The 16,044-nt window shown below is 36.9% G+C and overlaps 2 protein-coding genes across 2 annotated transcripts; both read right to left on the reverse strand.

Moving 5' to 3' along the window:
• Positions 1–8,276: 8,276 nt before the first annotated feature.
• Positions 8,277–9,842, reverse strand: LOC114187631. The gene is made up of 4 exons (XM_028075929.1): positions 9,143–9,842; positions 8,861–9,007; positions 8,649–8,764; positions 8,277–8,555 (listed from the first exon to the last, which is right to left on the reverse strand). Exons 1-4 carry the CDS (start codon positions 9,840–9,842, stop codon positions 8,277–8,279), a joined length of 1,242 nt encoding a protein of 413 aa, XP_027931730.1.
• A 2,278-nt stretch (positions 9,843–12,120) lies between these two features.
• On the reverse strand, positions 12,121–12,879 carry LOC114187647. The gene has a single exon (XM_028075954.1). It carries the CDS (start codon positions 12,877–12,879, stop codon positions 12,121–12,123), a length of 759 nt encoding a protein of 252 aa, XP_027931755.1.
• Between the last annotated feature and the right edge of the window lie 3,165 nt (positions 12,880–16,044).

Here is a 16,044-nt window from a genome sequence, read left to right on the forward strand (position 1 = left end):
TAAATAATAGTTAAATACTTATTGAAGACCACTTCTTCTCTTATATAATTATGATTGTTTGTGATAACCATGACTCCATCATTGCTAAATAATTAAATTATTATATAACATTTAAATTCAATATGGAACTATACCATATTGGCTAGATTAACCGCCATGAACCAATGGCTAAGTTAGCCATTATATCACAATACTCGGATCGAACTGCTAACTTATAAATGGACCGCTAACTTATTAAAAAGCCTTTAACTAAGTTCTTATTGAACTTAAGATAATACTACACAGGAAAAAACACTTCAGAACCATATTCGCTAAACTACACAGTCTTCTCCTAACCAGTAGCCCCTACTTTAATTTGAATAAAATAGTTAAACCCATAGGGAAAACGTGGAACCTGAGGCCTGGGCTTAATCAGGCCCATATGAGCCCAATGGAGGCCCAACCCATAACTTAAAACTAGTAAAATATGATTAATCTCCTATAAATAAGAGTGGATCCCATCAATAAAAGGTACACAATTCATTAGTGCTAAGAACTGAGATTTGACTTTGAGAGCTTTTTGCTGACTTGATCGTCAGAATCCTGTTTGCAGGTAATCCTCATAATGTTCTATCAAGCACCAAGATATGAAGATATGTTAGAGAAAGTCGAAGAGCATTCGTCCGAGATGTTCAAAGGTTGGGATAAGATAAAATTTGAGTCCCATAATAATTTGTTATTTTTTTTTTCCGCAAGATAAGAAACTATCAGATGTTAAGCTTTTTTTTTTTTTTTGAAAGTTAATAATCAATGAGTGCTTGTACATTTAGGACCTGATTTCTGTCAATAAAATAATCGATAATATGGTCCTAGGTTAACCTCATTTAAGATGCTCGTATGTTTGATTTCACAAAGTAATTTTAAGAATGTAAAACATTGTTAAAATTTTCACATTCTAAATTATGTACATAATAATAAAAATAAAAAATTTACTTTTCCCAAAGCAAAATAACAGTTCTCAAATCTAAAAAGGAATTCTTACAAAAATTAACAGTCAAAGAAAATTTTGTAAAAATAAAAAAATAGAATATATTTCAGAATTGAAGACATTAAGTTTAACTATCTTACAATTATATTTAAATAATTTTTAATTAAGAAATCATGGCATTTATTGAGGATTCCTCAAAGCTTCACTAATATTTCGGAAAATTGCTTTGTACATTCTATAATTAACTTCGTATGCCTCATCATATGAAGAGTTCAACCACAGATAAAATTGATTAAAATATGACAAAGTTGTCTTCCAACAAATTCGAATAAGAACTAACAACTTTTATAAAAGTACATAGAATTGTTAGAAATACAAATTCAGGAAAGAAAGGAGGTTTTTAAGCAATACATGATAAAAATAAATAAAATCAAATATGAAAGGACAAGTTGATTCTCCAAAATTTTTACAGTCAAGTTTTTCATTGGCTATCACATTATTTATTTAATTTATAAATAATGACTTCAAATTAAATAAGTAAACATAAATTAATTAGTTAAGACTCTAAATTATTCCAATGACTACAAGTAAGACTTTGTTTAGACTTCACATGTTCCAAGTGTCAAGTCTTACTCTTTTCTTTTACTTTTTTACTTCAACAAACAAGTGTATAAGTTTGAATTAACCAACCAGACTGTTAGAAATGAGTTTTAAGTCTAACTCAACCCACAAAATCAGCTTGTAAGGTGAGGTTTGCACCTTACTTATATACTATGAAATTGCCTTATTTCTAGTCGATGTGTGACTTCCAACACACCCCCTCACGCCGATGTATCATCTCGTGCGTGAGACTAGAAATTAATGGGTGCTCCGTTAGCAGCCCGATAGCGGGTGGAATAGAGTGTCCAAGAAATCTCGCTAGGATAGACTTTTTTTCTTAAATAATGGCTCTAATACCATGTTAGAAGTGGGTTTTAAGCCTAACTCAACCCCACAAAATCGGCTTATAAGGTGAGGTTTTCACCTTATATACTATGAAATTGCCTTATCTTTAGTCGATGTGAGACTTCCAACACATACATTAATTAATTCATATAGTTTTTCATTTGTTCCAACTCCTACGAGTGGAATCCTAGTCACACTACACTCATTCTAATATCTATGAATGAAGTGTGTTATACCTCGTAAGTTACAATGTATACATATGAAGGACTTCTCTTTTAGTTAAACAAAAGATTAATAGAAAACTAAAAAGAATTCTAACTAATAAGATTGAATTATAACCAAACATTATAATATAGTCTTATGAACAAAAAACAAAACCAAAAAGGAATAGAGAAAAATATACTTTGTTTGAATAAAATAAAAGATCAACACATTTATTGCACTAAACCTCAAAATCAACTATGAAGTTACAATAGTATCAACCTAAGAAGATTTAGTCTTCCATGAGGAAGACCACTCAAGAGTGAGGAAGTGAGATGGATAGGTGGATGAGGTGATCAATCGATGGGAGAAGCGATGGTGGCTCAATTATAACAATTATGAATGATCACTTATGTTGCTTAGAAACACAAAGCTTAAGCTTCGCTTAATGAATCCACACTAGCCACTTCAATTGTAAAATGCATATTAGAATTGGCTTTACATTGACAAATTTCGTGTAGATATTGTATAGAGAATTAAGGGATTAAAGATCAATTTTAAGTTCATAGATACAATGTTATCTCTAATGTTATCTTGTGTCAAGATGTTCCTTAAATCTCACGTAGAACAAAATCTTAACAACAACTTTCATGGGCAAAAAAATAAACTCAAGAGAGGATCCAATGGGCCCCTAATGCTTGGGGTGGCAAATTGGACTAATATGACCCATTTTTTCCTATCCTACCATTGGCCTACCAAAAGCAGGTGGGGTGGACTGGACCGTTGTAGCAAAATAGGCTAAAAATCTTCAACCTGCCAAAATATTTTTTTCCATTTTGTATTTTTAAAATATGTTTATATATATGTATATATTAAAATTACACTATAAATATTTTATAAGTTTTATTTGATTATTTAATGTCTTTAATGAAATAAATTAAAATGAAATTATTATCTTTACATATTAAATTACTCCATTATAATTAAAAATTTGAAATTAATATGTAAGTGTTAACGATTTAAGTTACAATATCATTGTATATTTGCGTCCTTTAAGTAATATACTACACAAAAATTAAATTTTTAAAGTATTTTTTATTTAAATTTTTATTAAAAATAAAAAGTAGGTTGGCGAGATGGGTCAAAGCGACTTGGCAAGTTGAAAACTCCAACCTGACTTGCCAAAATTTTGGTGACTTGCTAGGCCTAAGCTTGTTATACCATCTCTACCCAGGGATTCAGACGATATTTGTAGACGAGGTTCTCTTGACAATATATGTTAGACGAGTCTATCAAATGAGTGCATTCGATGAGTACACCAGACAAGTGCATTATACGAATACATTAGATGAGTCCATCAAATGATTTCATTAGACGATTCATACTAAATGAGTTCATCAGACGATTCATACTAAATGAGTTCGTCAGACAATACACCTAATAGACGATATCATAAGACAATTATGGTGAAACACTAAGTAGACGAGTCTAGTGAAGTGTGTCAGACAAATCTAATAATGTACTGACTAGACGACTTCAACAAGACATTGGTCAGAGGATACCTTGATTAAATGACTTCAATATGACTTGTCCTTTATAATCTTCTCTTCTCTATCTTTAAGAACACTTTATTTCTTCTTCAAGCTTATTATCTTAGCTTCTCATATTGAAAAATCTCCAATTTAGCCATGCTTGTATTGTTTACAGGGCATTAAACAATTCAGCCTTGTACCATATGTAGACAATCTATAAACTTGCTTTCACTTCACAAAGCACACATTACAACTCAAGAAACATTTATGAAATTATAAAACATAATCAAAACTCAACTCAAATAAATTATCAAGTCGTTTAATGGGTTTCAACATATTAGACTTTTCTAACTAGAGCTGTTCTGGTCAAGAAAAGTGCCAGATAATTCTTAACCAAAACAAAAAGAAAGAAAATTTTTTAACCCTAGCTTACGACTTGCTTAGGTCAAAAATAATCTGTCCCCTGACCATGGGAGTAAAACTCTTATTTATAGAATAATCAATTACAAATATTAAATCCTATAGATAATACAAAATAAAATTATCCTTTTCCCCTAAAATATCTCTAAATATAATAACAACCTTACATTTATTCAACAATCAACTAAATCCCCTAAATGCTGAGCATAATTTATTTGACATTTTTATCCTCGGCCCTACCCCGATCTATCAGGTATCTTTTATCCCACCCGACCACCAGATTTTCCTAACTATGACCTCGGTATAACACCGAAATAATTCTCTGGCCGAGTACACAACTCTCCAACTTCTGCATTTCCTCGTCTCAAGAACGAGAAAAGCAGGAGTTGTCTTTTCAATAACTGCTCCTCACCATTTCCCATAAAATCATAATTGCCCCTTGCATATTCGCAACCACGTGTAAGCCATCTAACGGTCTTTTTTTCCTCTCCTTTTTAAATTTCAACCACTGCTCATCTCCCTCTTAACCTACGCAACCGTAAATAACCCTTCATCTTCTCACTCTCTACGCCCACGCTCCTTCCGCTTTCACCTATCCTTTCTCAACCGCTATTTCCTCCCTCCAGGTATTCTTCTTTCCACCCTTATCTTCAAATCGCATGCTTATCCCCCTGCTTCCCTTATCTGCTTCTTATGCATTATCTTTTTTTTGTACTGTGTTTTAGCTTTGCGATTGTATTTCCCTTTTCCCTGATTATCTTTACTCTGCTGAAACCCTTACCACACTGCAACTGTAACCATCCTCTATGAATACCTATTATAATTCCCTCTACTCCTGGGATCCTCAGGCTTTACGCAAGGAAACCTCATCTATGACCACCCTTACTAGGATCAGAGCCTTTAGATGCCACCGATCCTTGTGTAAAAGCAACAAAACTGATGTAGCCGTTGTTACCTGTGATGGTGATGAACCTATTTGCAGAGATAACAATTTATTTCCCATTTCCCCACAAAGGTTTACCTATATGTATGTTACCCTATTTGAAAAACTAGGTTTACGACTCCCCTTCCATACCTTTGAAAAAGAACTCCTCACCATTTTGAATGTTTCCCCATGCCAATTACACCCTAACAGCTGGGCTTTTATTCGTGCCTTTCAAATTCTATGTACCCATTTCGGAATCACCCCCTCAAGCAACATGTTTCTTCTTTAAATTACAAGCTCCGCATAAGCAACTGTGGGCATCCCTTAGTGGAGTCAGTGGCTGAGCTCTCCTAACCCTATACAACTCTTCCTCCTACAAGGGTTTTAAGGGTATTTTTATAAAAATAGTAGCCCCCTATCACAACCCTTCCCTCCTAGAAGGTTTCCCTTTATATTGGTGTCAATCGCCCAACCTTCAAACCCCTCGGCAATTAGAAGACCTGGACCCTTCTGAGAAAAAGACTGCCTGATGCTGGAACAACTGGATGTTATTTTTGATACTCGAAAATTATTAGAGCTGGAATTCCGAGTGGTGGATCTAAAATTCCACATCGGTACTTACTTTACTACTGACTTTTCACTATTTTGCAATCAATATCACCTCTCATTTATCTAATTTCACCCACTTTTGCAGAAAGTCTAATGGCAATGTCTCATGAAGATATGCTAAAACGAGCTCGCCAACTCAAGAAACAAAAAACAATAACAATCGGTGCTAGTCCTTCCTCACCTCCGCCTCACATCGAATTCCATGAAGAGACATCGGAACCCGATCTCGAACCCCTGACCCGAAAATTCAAATCTCGAGGTAGAAAGATAGTCGAAGCAACCTCACAACATTCAACCTCTCAGATTCAACTAGCCCCTCAGTAAACCGTGGATGACACTGAAATGAGCTTTTGGCACCCCCAATTCCTTCATTCCCAACATGGTCGGAAACACAACTATCTCCGTCATGACGCCCATCTGCTAAAGACCCAAGACCTCAAAACTCTTCACGAGAGCATCCTGGCTAATCTCCATAAGGCCGAAGCATCTAGTTTCATGCTGATGGACCAATTCACCCATTTATCCACTCAGAAATCCCTGGACTTAGAACAAAAAGAGCAATCTTTTGTGCTTTCTCAAACCGAAAACTCTCGTCTTGCTGCCGAGGTCATCGAACTAACAACTCAAGTGAAGAAAAAAGACGAACTACTTGTTGATTTAAACAACCAGCTGAAAGCTCTGGAAGTCGAGAAACAAAGCTGGAACCTCAAAGAGAAAATTCTCCTAAACAGCTCGGAACTTCTCAAAGATCAAATCGACTCTTCCCTAAATATGGGATTTCAACTCGCACTTGACCAAGTCCGTGTTCTTTGCTCTGATGCCGATTTATCCCCAGCAGACATCTCTAAATCTGTAGTTAACGGGGAACTGGTGGAGACCGATGACTAGAACTCTATTTAAAACTCCCTATTTTGTAGCTCGACATTCTCCTTGTATTACTTGCTTGGTTTTTAACATACTACTTCTTCACACCAGACTATTTATGTTAAAATTGCGAACAATATTCTCATCGTTTTATTTAATACTTAGTCTTATTTCCTATTTTTCAGGATCTTGCTATTACTTCTCCTGCCTATCCAATTTATTTTCCTAAGCCTTTAACTTGATACTTGACTCTAATTAACCTATTAACTAACTTGTTTATTATTTAAGTTTTAAATTGTACAACCAATCTCGATTTTTAACCGAGCTCCCAATTACACCATTAGCCAAGTTATAAACTTCACAACTTCTATCAACAATCTTGATTGTTAATCGAGCCCTTAATTAAATCAGCTACAAACTAATTTCTATACTTCTCGCCTACCACCTATAACGTTATTTTTTAACTGAGCTCTCAGTTACAACAACTAGTAACCAATTTCTAATCTCCCACTACTATTAACCTCGGTTATTAACTGAGCTCTCAGTTACACCAACTTTTAACCAATTTCTAATCTCCTACTACTAATAACCTCGGCTATTAACCGAGCTCTCAGTCACACCAACCATACACCACTATTACTAATGAGTTTTTGTACCTCAAGTAACTCGGCTTGGAATAGAGCACGTAGGCTCTTTTAAACCCCAAGCAACTAGGCTTGGAATAGAACACAAAGGCTCTTTTTAAACCTCAAGCAACTCGGCTTGGAATAGAACACAAAGGCTCTTTTAAACCTCAAGCAACTCGACTTGGAATAGAGCACAAAAGCTCTTTTAAACCTCAAGCAACTCGGCTTGGAATAGAACACAAAGGCTCTTTTAAACCTCAAGCAACTCGGCTTGGAATAGAACACGTAGGCTCTTTTAAACCTCAAGCAACTCGGCTTGGAATAGAACACAAAGGCTCTTTTTAAACCTCAAGCAACTCGGCTTGGTATAGAACACAAAGGCTCTTTTAAACCTCAAGCAACTCGGCTTGGAATAGAACACAAAGGCTCTTTTAAACCTCAAGCAACTCGGCTTGGAATAGAACACAAAGGCTCTTTTAAACCTCAAGCAACTCGGCTTGGAATAGAGCACGTAGGCTCTTTTAAACCTCAAGCAACTCGGCTTGGAATAGAACACAAAGGCTTTTTTTAAACCTCAAGCAACTCGGCTTGGTATAGAACACAAAGGCTCTTTTAAACCTCAAGCAACTCGGCTTGGAATAGAACACAAAGGCTCTTTTAAACCTCAAGCAACTCGACTTGGAATAGAGCACAAAAGCTCTTTTAAACCTCAAGCAACTCGGCTTGGAATAGAACACAAAGGCTCTTTTAAACCTCAAGCAACTCGGCTTGGAATAAAAAAGTAACGCTGAATAACATTATATTTTGAAAAAAAACAAAGAATAAAAATAGCTTACAAAGCAGAATAATTTAACTAAAATAAAAACGCAAATTTGCTGCATTCCATGTCCGTGGTATCTCCTTTCCCTCTAACGTCTCTAATTTGTAAGCTCCTTCCCCCAACACTTCTTTAACACGATAAGGCCCGATCCACTTTGGCGCCAACTTACTATCCATCTGAATTAACTGTGCTTTCCTTAACATTAAATCTTGCGCTTGGAAACTTCGAGGTATTACCTTAGTGTTGTACCTTCTTTATAATCTCCTCTTCATTGCTTCGCCCGAAATCTGTGCCAATTCCCTGACTTCTTCTATAACATCAAGGTTTGCGCGAAGCCCAACTTCAGAAACTTCCTCATTAAACGACCTTACTCTCTAGTGTTCTCCGTGATTTCCATATGTATCATTGCGTCTGTGCCGTATACCAGAGTAAATGGAGTCTCTCGGGTAGACGACTGAGGTGTGGTATGATATGCCCATAACACTCGATGTATCTCATTTGGCCATTCCCCTTTCACTGCCACCAGTCTTCGTTTCACACCCCTTAATATCACCTTATTAGCTGCCTCAGCTTGACCATTCGTTTGAGGATGCTCCACAGAAGAGAAAACCTGCTTAATCCCAACTTCATCACATAATTGTCTTACCTGTGAACATGCAAACTGAGTCCCATTGTCCGAAATAATTCGGCATGGAACACCGAATCAGCATATTATGTTCTTCCAGATAAATTCCCGAACCTGACTACCCGAAATCACAGCAACCGGCTCGACTTCAATCCACTTTGTAAAATATTCCACAGCAACAATCAAAAACTTAAGCTGTCTCACCCCTTTAGGAAATGAGCCTAAAATGTCTATTCCCCAAGTGTGAAATGGCCAAGGTGTATTAATAGAATGCAACACCTCAGGCGGTGCATGGCTCCAGTCAACATGTTTCTAACACGACTCACATTTCCTGACATACTCCATACAGTCATTCTTCATAGTGGGCCAAAACCCACCCCGCACCATCCGTAACATTAATTCTCTCCCTCCGATATGACTTCCACATATGCCCTCATGGAGCTCGGCCATGAGTCGAGATGCCTCCCTCATACCTACACAAATCAACAAAGGTCTAAAAAATCCATACCTAAACAAATGGCCATCGATCAATGTATATCGACTTGAGTTTTTCTTTATTTTGCGCGCCTCATCCACATCCTCAGGTAACTAGTTATCCGTAAGATAACTTTTCAAAGGTGTCATCCAAGATTCTTCAGCCATCAAAATCTCCAAGACTTGATATTTCTCCCGCGTATCGACCCGAGGGGCTACCAATGTTTCTCTTATCACCGATTTATGCTGCCCTGGTTTTGAACAACTAGCTAATTTGGATAATAGATCAGCTCGGCAATTTTTCTCTCTCGGAACATGTACGAATTCGGAGAGAACAAAATTTTTTGCAATAGATTGGACCACCTCTAAATATTTAGCTAACTGCGGATCACAAGCCTGGAATTCACCCGTCACCTGACCTGCCACTAATGCAGAATCACTTTTAACCAATAACCTGGTGATACCCATTTCTTTAGCCAAAAGCATCCCTGTTATCAAAGCTTCATACTCTGCTTGATTATTATTGGCTTTGAAAGCAAATCTCAAAGATTGTTCAATCAAGACTCCTTCTGGTCCTTCTAATACTATACCAACACCGCTTCCTTTCAAGTTAGAAACCCCATCAACAGATAAAATCCATGATACCTCTTTAACTTGCTGATCACTGACAGGTGGTTCAGATAATTCTACCAGAAAATCAGCTAAAAACTGAGCTCTGATCGGCCCTCGTGATTCATACTGTATTCCATACTCTGAAAGCTCTATTGCCCATTTAACCAACCTGCCTGATATATCTAGCTTTTGTAGTATGTACCTGATTGGCAAATCCGTCATTACTTTAACCCTATGATTTTGGAAATAATGCCTTAACCGCCGAGCCGACACCACTATAGCCAATGCAGCCTTCTCTATAGTTGGATATCTCACCTCAGCACCATGAAGTACCTTGCTTACGAAATATACAGGCTTTTGATCCCCCCGGACTCTTGTACCAATACCGAGCTGACTGCATGCTCGGTCACCGAGATATATAACGCTAGATCAGCGTCCTTCTTTGGTTTGCACAATACTGGTGGTTTACTTAGATATTCTTTCAACTTTTGAAAAACTTCCTCACATTGATCGGTCCATTGAAATTTCTCATTTTTCTTTAAGCATTGGAAATAGGGAAAACCCCTATCTCCACTTTTAGCAAGTAAACGAGATAAAGCTGCCATCCTTCCCGTCAACCTCTGCACCTCTTTAACATTGCTTGGACTCCTCATATTTATGATAGCTGCACATTTGTCCGGATTAGCTTCTATTCCCCTTTCCGTAAGCAAGAAACCTAGAAACTTCCCTACCTTAACCCCAAAAACACATTTCTCGGGGTTAAGTTTAAGACGATACTTGTTAATCGTAACAAATAACTCTTTCAGATCTTCCTGATGCTTTTTTTCTTCTACCGAGGTGACTACCATAACATCAACATAGGCATGCACATTTCGCCCTAACATGGATACCAAAATTCGATCCATTAACCTTTGGTACGTAGCTCCTGTCTTTTTTAACCCAAAAGGCATCACCCGGTAACAATAATTAGACGTCCCTCCCATGAATGTTATCTTATCTTCATCTAATGAATGCATTTTTATCTGATTATAACCTGAATAAGCATCCAAAAAACTTAACAAAGCACAACCCGATGCACTATCAACCAACGCATCTATGTTAGGCAAATGATAAGAATCCTTTGGGCATGTGTTGTTTAGGTCAGTGAACTCAACACACATCCTCCAATTTCCATTATACATTTTTACCATCACCATATTTGCTAACCAAGTCGGATACTGGATTTCCCTGATATGAGTTGCTTCCAACAGTTTACGTACCTCTTCGGCAGCGGCCTGAGCACGCTCCCCACTCAATCGTCTACGTCTTTGAGCTTTAGGTTTAGCCGAAGGATTGATATTGAGTTTATGACAAAAAAAATCAGGATCTATTCTCGTCATATCTGCTACACTCCAAGCAAATGAAGAAAGGTTATTCTTCAGCACTTGTACAAGTTGTTGCTCCTGTTCCAAATTCAAATCTCCTCCAATCTTTAATTTCTTGCCCTCTATGAATATTTATTTTATCTCTCCCACGGGCTGAGGTCTTCTTTCGGAATGTACTAGTCTAGGATCTAACTCGAGATCCACGACTACCTCTATTGTGCTAACTGAATATGCAACCTTCCTTCTTGTCCTGAGACTGTCTTCATAACATTTGCGAGCCACTTCTTGATTTACTGATAAAGTGATTAATTTCCCATCATCGGTAGGAAACTTCATCTTCAAATGGACTGTCAATATTACAACCCCCAATTTATTGATAGAAGGTCTTCCTAGCAGCAAGTTATATGACGAAGGCGCATTAACAACTATATAGCGTATGAATATAGTTTTAGCATCTTCTTTATCCCTAAAAGTTGTTCGGAGATCAACATACCCTTTGACTTCCACCTGATCTCCTGAGAAACCAACAAGTACTCCATCAAAAGGTCTTAATTGATCTATCGGTATTTGCAACCCTACAAAGGTGCTCCAGAACATCACATCTGCCAAACTCCCTTGATCGACCAGTACTCTATGAACATTCCTTCCCATCATGATAACAGATAATACTATAGGATCATCTTCATGTGGAACTACTCCTTTTAGATCTCGCTTGAAAACACAATGTATGAAACTTTCTTCGGCCTTTCAATTTTGGCTGTGGTCATGACACTCCTTACATATCTTTTCCTAGCCGAACTGGTTTGTCCTCCTCTTGCGAAACCTCCTGCTATCGTGTTGAAATCCCCTAGGACGGGTGTTTCATGCAAATCGATAACCCAAGGAGTTCCAGATGGCTCCACATATACTTTTATGTATTTCTTCATGAGTCCCTTATCCGTTAACACCGAGAGCTGATTATTTAAAGCATAACACGAATTAGTATCGTGACCCCTTACCTGATGAAATTTACACTAAGCGTTCGGTCGGCTCCCAAGGGTCCTCCCTATGTTACTTGGATAACGCAGATGTTTAGATATTTCCGCATCTTCTAGTATTTCCGCTGGAGTTAATCTGAAATTGGGAATTCTTCGAGTTCAACGATACTCAGTTCTCTGCTGAGCTAAGTAAGGAACGAACCTGCGATCCATCCTAGTCCGAGGTGGAGTCCTTTCTCTTCGAGATGTTTTAACATCTCGTTCACTCTTTGTGTTAGCCAACACCCTCTTATCTCCTGCTTTTTTGTGACACATGGCCTCTTCAGTTTCTATTTCTACCGCTGCTCTTTGTCTTATCTCCATCAAAGTCTTTGGAGGGATCCGATATAAGGATTCACCGAAAGAACTAGCACGAAGCCCCTTCACAAAGGCTTTTACAAGTAAACCATCGTTAGGATCGACCACTCTCATGCTAATATTGGTAAAGCGATTGAGAAACTGTTTTAATGATTCTTCAGCATACTGTCGTATGTCAAACATGTCTGCCATCTCCACTGGTTTTGCCCTATTAGCCAAAAATCTTTCCAGGAAAGCACGTTTGAACTCAGCAAACAAGGTGATTGTGGAGCTCAGAATAGTGTTGAACCATTCAAGAGCGATCTCGGCTAGCGTGCCAACAAACATTTTACAACGTATTGCGTCGTTTCCCCCTGATATCAACATCCGAGCCTGAAACGCTTTTAAATGTAACTCTGGATCAGAGTTTCCTGTGAAGTGCGTGATCTTTGGGGTCACGAAATTCTGGGGAATCGGCTCCTCCATGATCGTATTTGACAGAGGGTAGGCGTCGTTAACCTCGGGATTTAACCGACTGGAGTATCGGTAACCAATGTTGGTGGCATCTAGTCTATTTTGCATCTCCTCGTTTGCCTTCCGCAACTATTCATGTTGTTGAAGTGCGTCTTCTAACCGTCGGTGTGTTTCTTCAGCTTCTTTGCGCAGTCGCTCTCTCTCACCTAGAGCCTCTTCTCGAAGAATCTGAAGATCTTCCTCTGCTTTCTTACGAGCTTCCTCCCTCTCCTTCTCTAACTGAATTTGATCGGCCTCCGCTTTTAGTCTGATCTCCTCATTTTGTCGTTGCAGCTCCAGGATACTCTACATTATCTGCTGCCTAGTCGGTCCTTCTCGCGCTGTACCTCTGCCTCTATTCATCCTCAGCTCTGTCTCTTTCTGCTCGTTCTTTAGTGGGGTCAGGATCAAGTTTTACCGTACCCCACGGTGGACGCCAATGTTCTGGTCAAGAAAAGTGCTAGATAATTCTTAACCAAAACAAAAAGAAAGAAAAATTTTTAACCCTAGCTTACGACTTGCTTAGGTAAAAAATAATTTGTCCCTTGACCATGGGAGTAAAACTCTTATTTATAGAATAATCAGTTACAAATATTAAATCCTATAGATAATAAAAAATAAAATTATCTTTTTCCCCTAAAATATCTCTAAATATAATAACAACCTTACATTTATTCAACAATCAACTAAATCCCCTAAATGCCGAGCATAATTTATTTGACATTTTTATCCTCGGCCCTACCCCGATCTATCAGGTATCTTTATCCCACCCGACCACCAGATTTTCCTAACTATGACCTCGGTATAACACCGAAATAATTCTCTGGCCAAGTACAATAGCATTTAGTGCACTTTGTCTGCCTAGAACAACTATTGTCTAGTAAGACTTAAAAAGTTGATTTTAATATATAATTTCATTCAAAGATCAAGATATCCCAATTGGACAAATCGCACTTAAATCAATGGATTTAAATTCAATTATACCTCAAGATACCTAAAATTGAGTGTACCAAGAGTGTATAAAAATGTACTAATCTATAATCAAAACGTAACTTTTCTACTTAAAAACATGGTAATTCAAGTGAGAGAACTTGATAATGACTTAATAGCTTATACTATGAGATAATTGATGCACATTCAACAATTTTTCCTTGAATATTTTTTTAAAATCAAACTGTTTGGTTGAAACTTGATATATTTAATTCTTTCAATGTTTAATATATTTTGAGTTACATCTTGTTAAATAAAGTAAGGATTTTATAAAGTAATAATTTTGGTATTGTAAGTAACACTAAGGTGAACATATTAACATTGAATCAAAGAGGTAAACATGTCTTATATAAAAATTATAAATTACAATTCAGTATGATTGTTGAATATTAAGTTAGCCAAGAAAAGAAAGGAAAAGAAAAGGGAATGCATGCCATGCCAGCATCATCACTAATGTGGTGTGAAGATGAGCGAAGAACACGAGAGTGTTGTGTGTTCCAATGGTGGCAGAAGGCTTCCTTTCTTTGTCATAGTGGTGGTCCTTCTTCCCATGCACGTGAGTCTTAATTCAAGCTTTTGTCAGTCACGGTTAACAAGTACAATGCATCACCATTTTCACTCTTCTGAATCAAATCGTTCAACTCCCTCAGAATCAACAATAATTTATCATAGGGAAATGGAGTTTTTTTATGTCATATATAAAAATGAAAGTTAAAGTAATTTTTAATTTTTATTTTATCTTTAAGATTTTGTTGGCATTGTTTACCCTACTTCATGATAATATGTATCGTCTCACTTCTATGTTTACAATCTTTATATAGACTACACGACATCCACAAGTATGCATGTGTCAACTTTATTATTTTTCTCTAACTATAGCTTCAGTTATCACTTTAATACCAAATTATATGTGTTCTTGTCGGATCGAGTACTACCTTTATTTCTAGTTTCTCAAAGTTCTCTTTCATGTTTGTTTTAGACGGTTTGTTTTTCACCGTTTGGGTTCTTTGTGGACTTCGGGTTGTAGGGGTATATGTAAAATGTGTTCCGACGTTTAAGTAAATGTTCAATTTTACTAATAAATGCGTATGATTAATTGAATGTCAACTACTCAAGTTACTATACATATTTATAGTGTTTTTCATGGGCTTTTACCTTTTCGAAGGCCTAATCAAGACCCCAATAACTTAATAACCTTGTTTATCAGTATAGCCCACGAGTTACCCTCCTAATCTTGTTTTGTGTCTGACCCTTCAGTGGTGTCGACAACATCCTTGCGCTCTAGTTGTTCTTGGGTTCTCGGTATTAGATTTTACATCGAAAGGTATACTATACAATATGTATATAACCTAGTTATTAGCTTGATTATTGACTTTTTATTAATAAGAAAATTACAAGTAAACTACATAAAGTCAATTTATATTATAATTAGCTAAAAAGAGTTTTGGGCTCTATTCAACTCCTCTTCTACAACCACTCTTACCTCGGAGGTTAGTCCTTAACAGAATGAGAGAAATGTTCCGATCAAACTTACAGAGTTTAATCTATTTTTCACCTTTTTTGAAGGTACAAATTATGACCATTGGAAGAATATAATGCAATCTTTATTTGAGTCATGTCATGCAAATATGCTAAATGTGATGGAGAAAGGTAATTACATTTTTATCGATAAAGATCAACGATCATTACTAAGGGAAGCCTATAATGAAGAACAATTGCATCGCTATCTGTTGAATGGAAAAGCTTACAACATTTTTATGTGTCAAATCCAAAGACGAATATGCTGAAGTACACTCTTTCAAATATGTTAAATAGAGGAAGGACATGCTCGCTATAATGTATGAAAAATCGAAAGAAGTTCAAATAAACAAGTTTAATCTTTTAGTTTGATAGTATGGGTAGCTCAACATGGAGGAAAACGAAAGCATCCTGATGAGTTCATATTTATGCCCTCATTTCTGGAAAAATCACTTTTGCACCCCATATATTACTTATACACTCCCCTCTTTCCAAATGGACCTCACAAAACCTACTTCTACACTCCTTCCTTTGTCTATTTTCATCCCTTTTTTCACTCATAAACTAGATGCACTCGGATGTTGCCATGTGACAATCCTCAACTTTTAAATTTGTCAAATTAAAACATTCCACATGGCATCAATCCTTGCACTAACAAGCTCAACACTCTCTCTTCTTCTATTTTTTATTTTATTTTATTCTGCTTTCCATGGGAGGCTAAGCTTC

The sequence above is a fragment of the Vigna unguiculata genome, chromosome 1, assembly GCF_004118075.2.
Source record: "Vigna unguiculata cultivar IT97K-499-35 chromosome 1, ASM411807v1, whole genome shotgun sequence".
Taxonomy (NCBI): domain Eukaryota; kingdom Viridiplantae; phylum Streptophyta; class Magnoliopsida; order Fabales; family Fabaceae; genus Vigna; species Vigna unguiculata.

Coding starts and splice junctions, on each gene's coding strand:
- LOC114187631 (XM_028075929.1), bottom strand. CDS start 9,842: ATGACGGATTTGCCAATCAGGTACATACTACAAAAGCTAGATATATCA. Junction 9,008..9,142: donor TTGGATGACACCTTTGAAAA/GTTATCTTACGG, acceptor TGATTTGTGTAG/GTATGAGGGAGGCATCTCGA. Junction 8,556..8,648: donor CTGTGATTTCGGGTAGTCAG/GTTCGGGAATTT, acceptor GCATGTTCACAG/GTAAGACAATTATGTGATGA.
- LOC114187647 (XM_028075954.1), bottom strand. CDS start 12,879: ATGCAAAATAGACTAGATGCCACCAACATTGGTTACCGATACTCCAGT.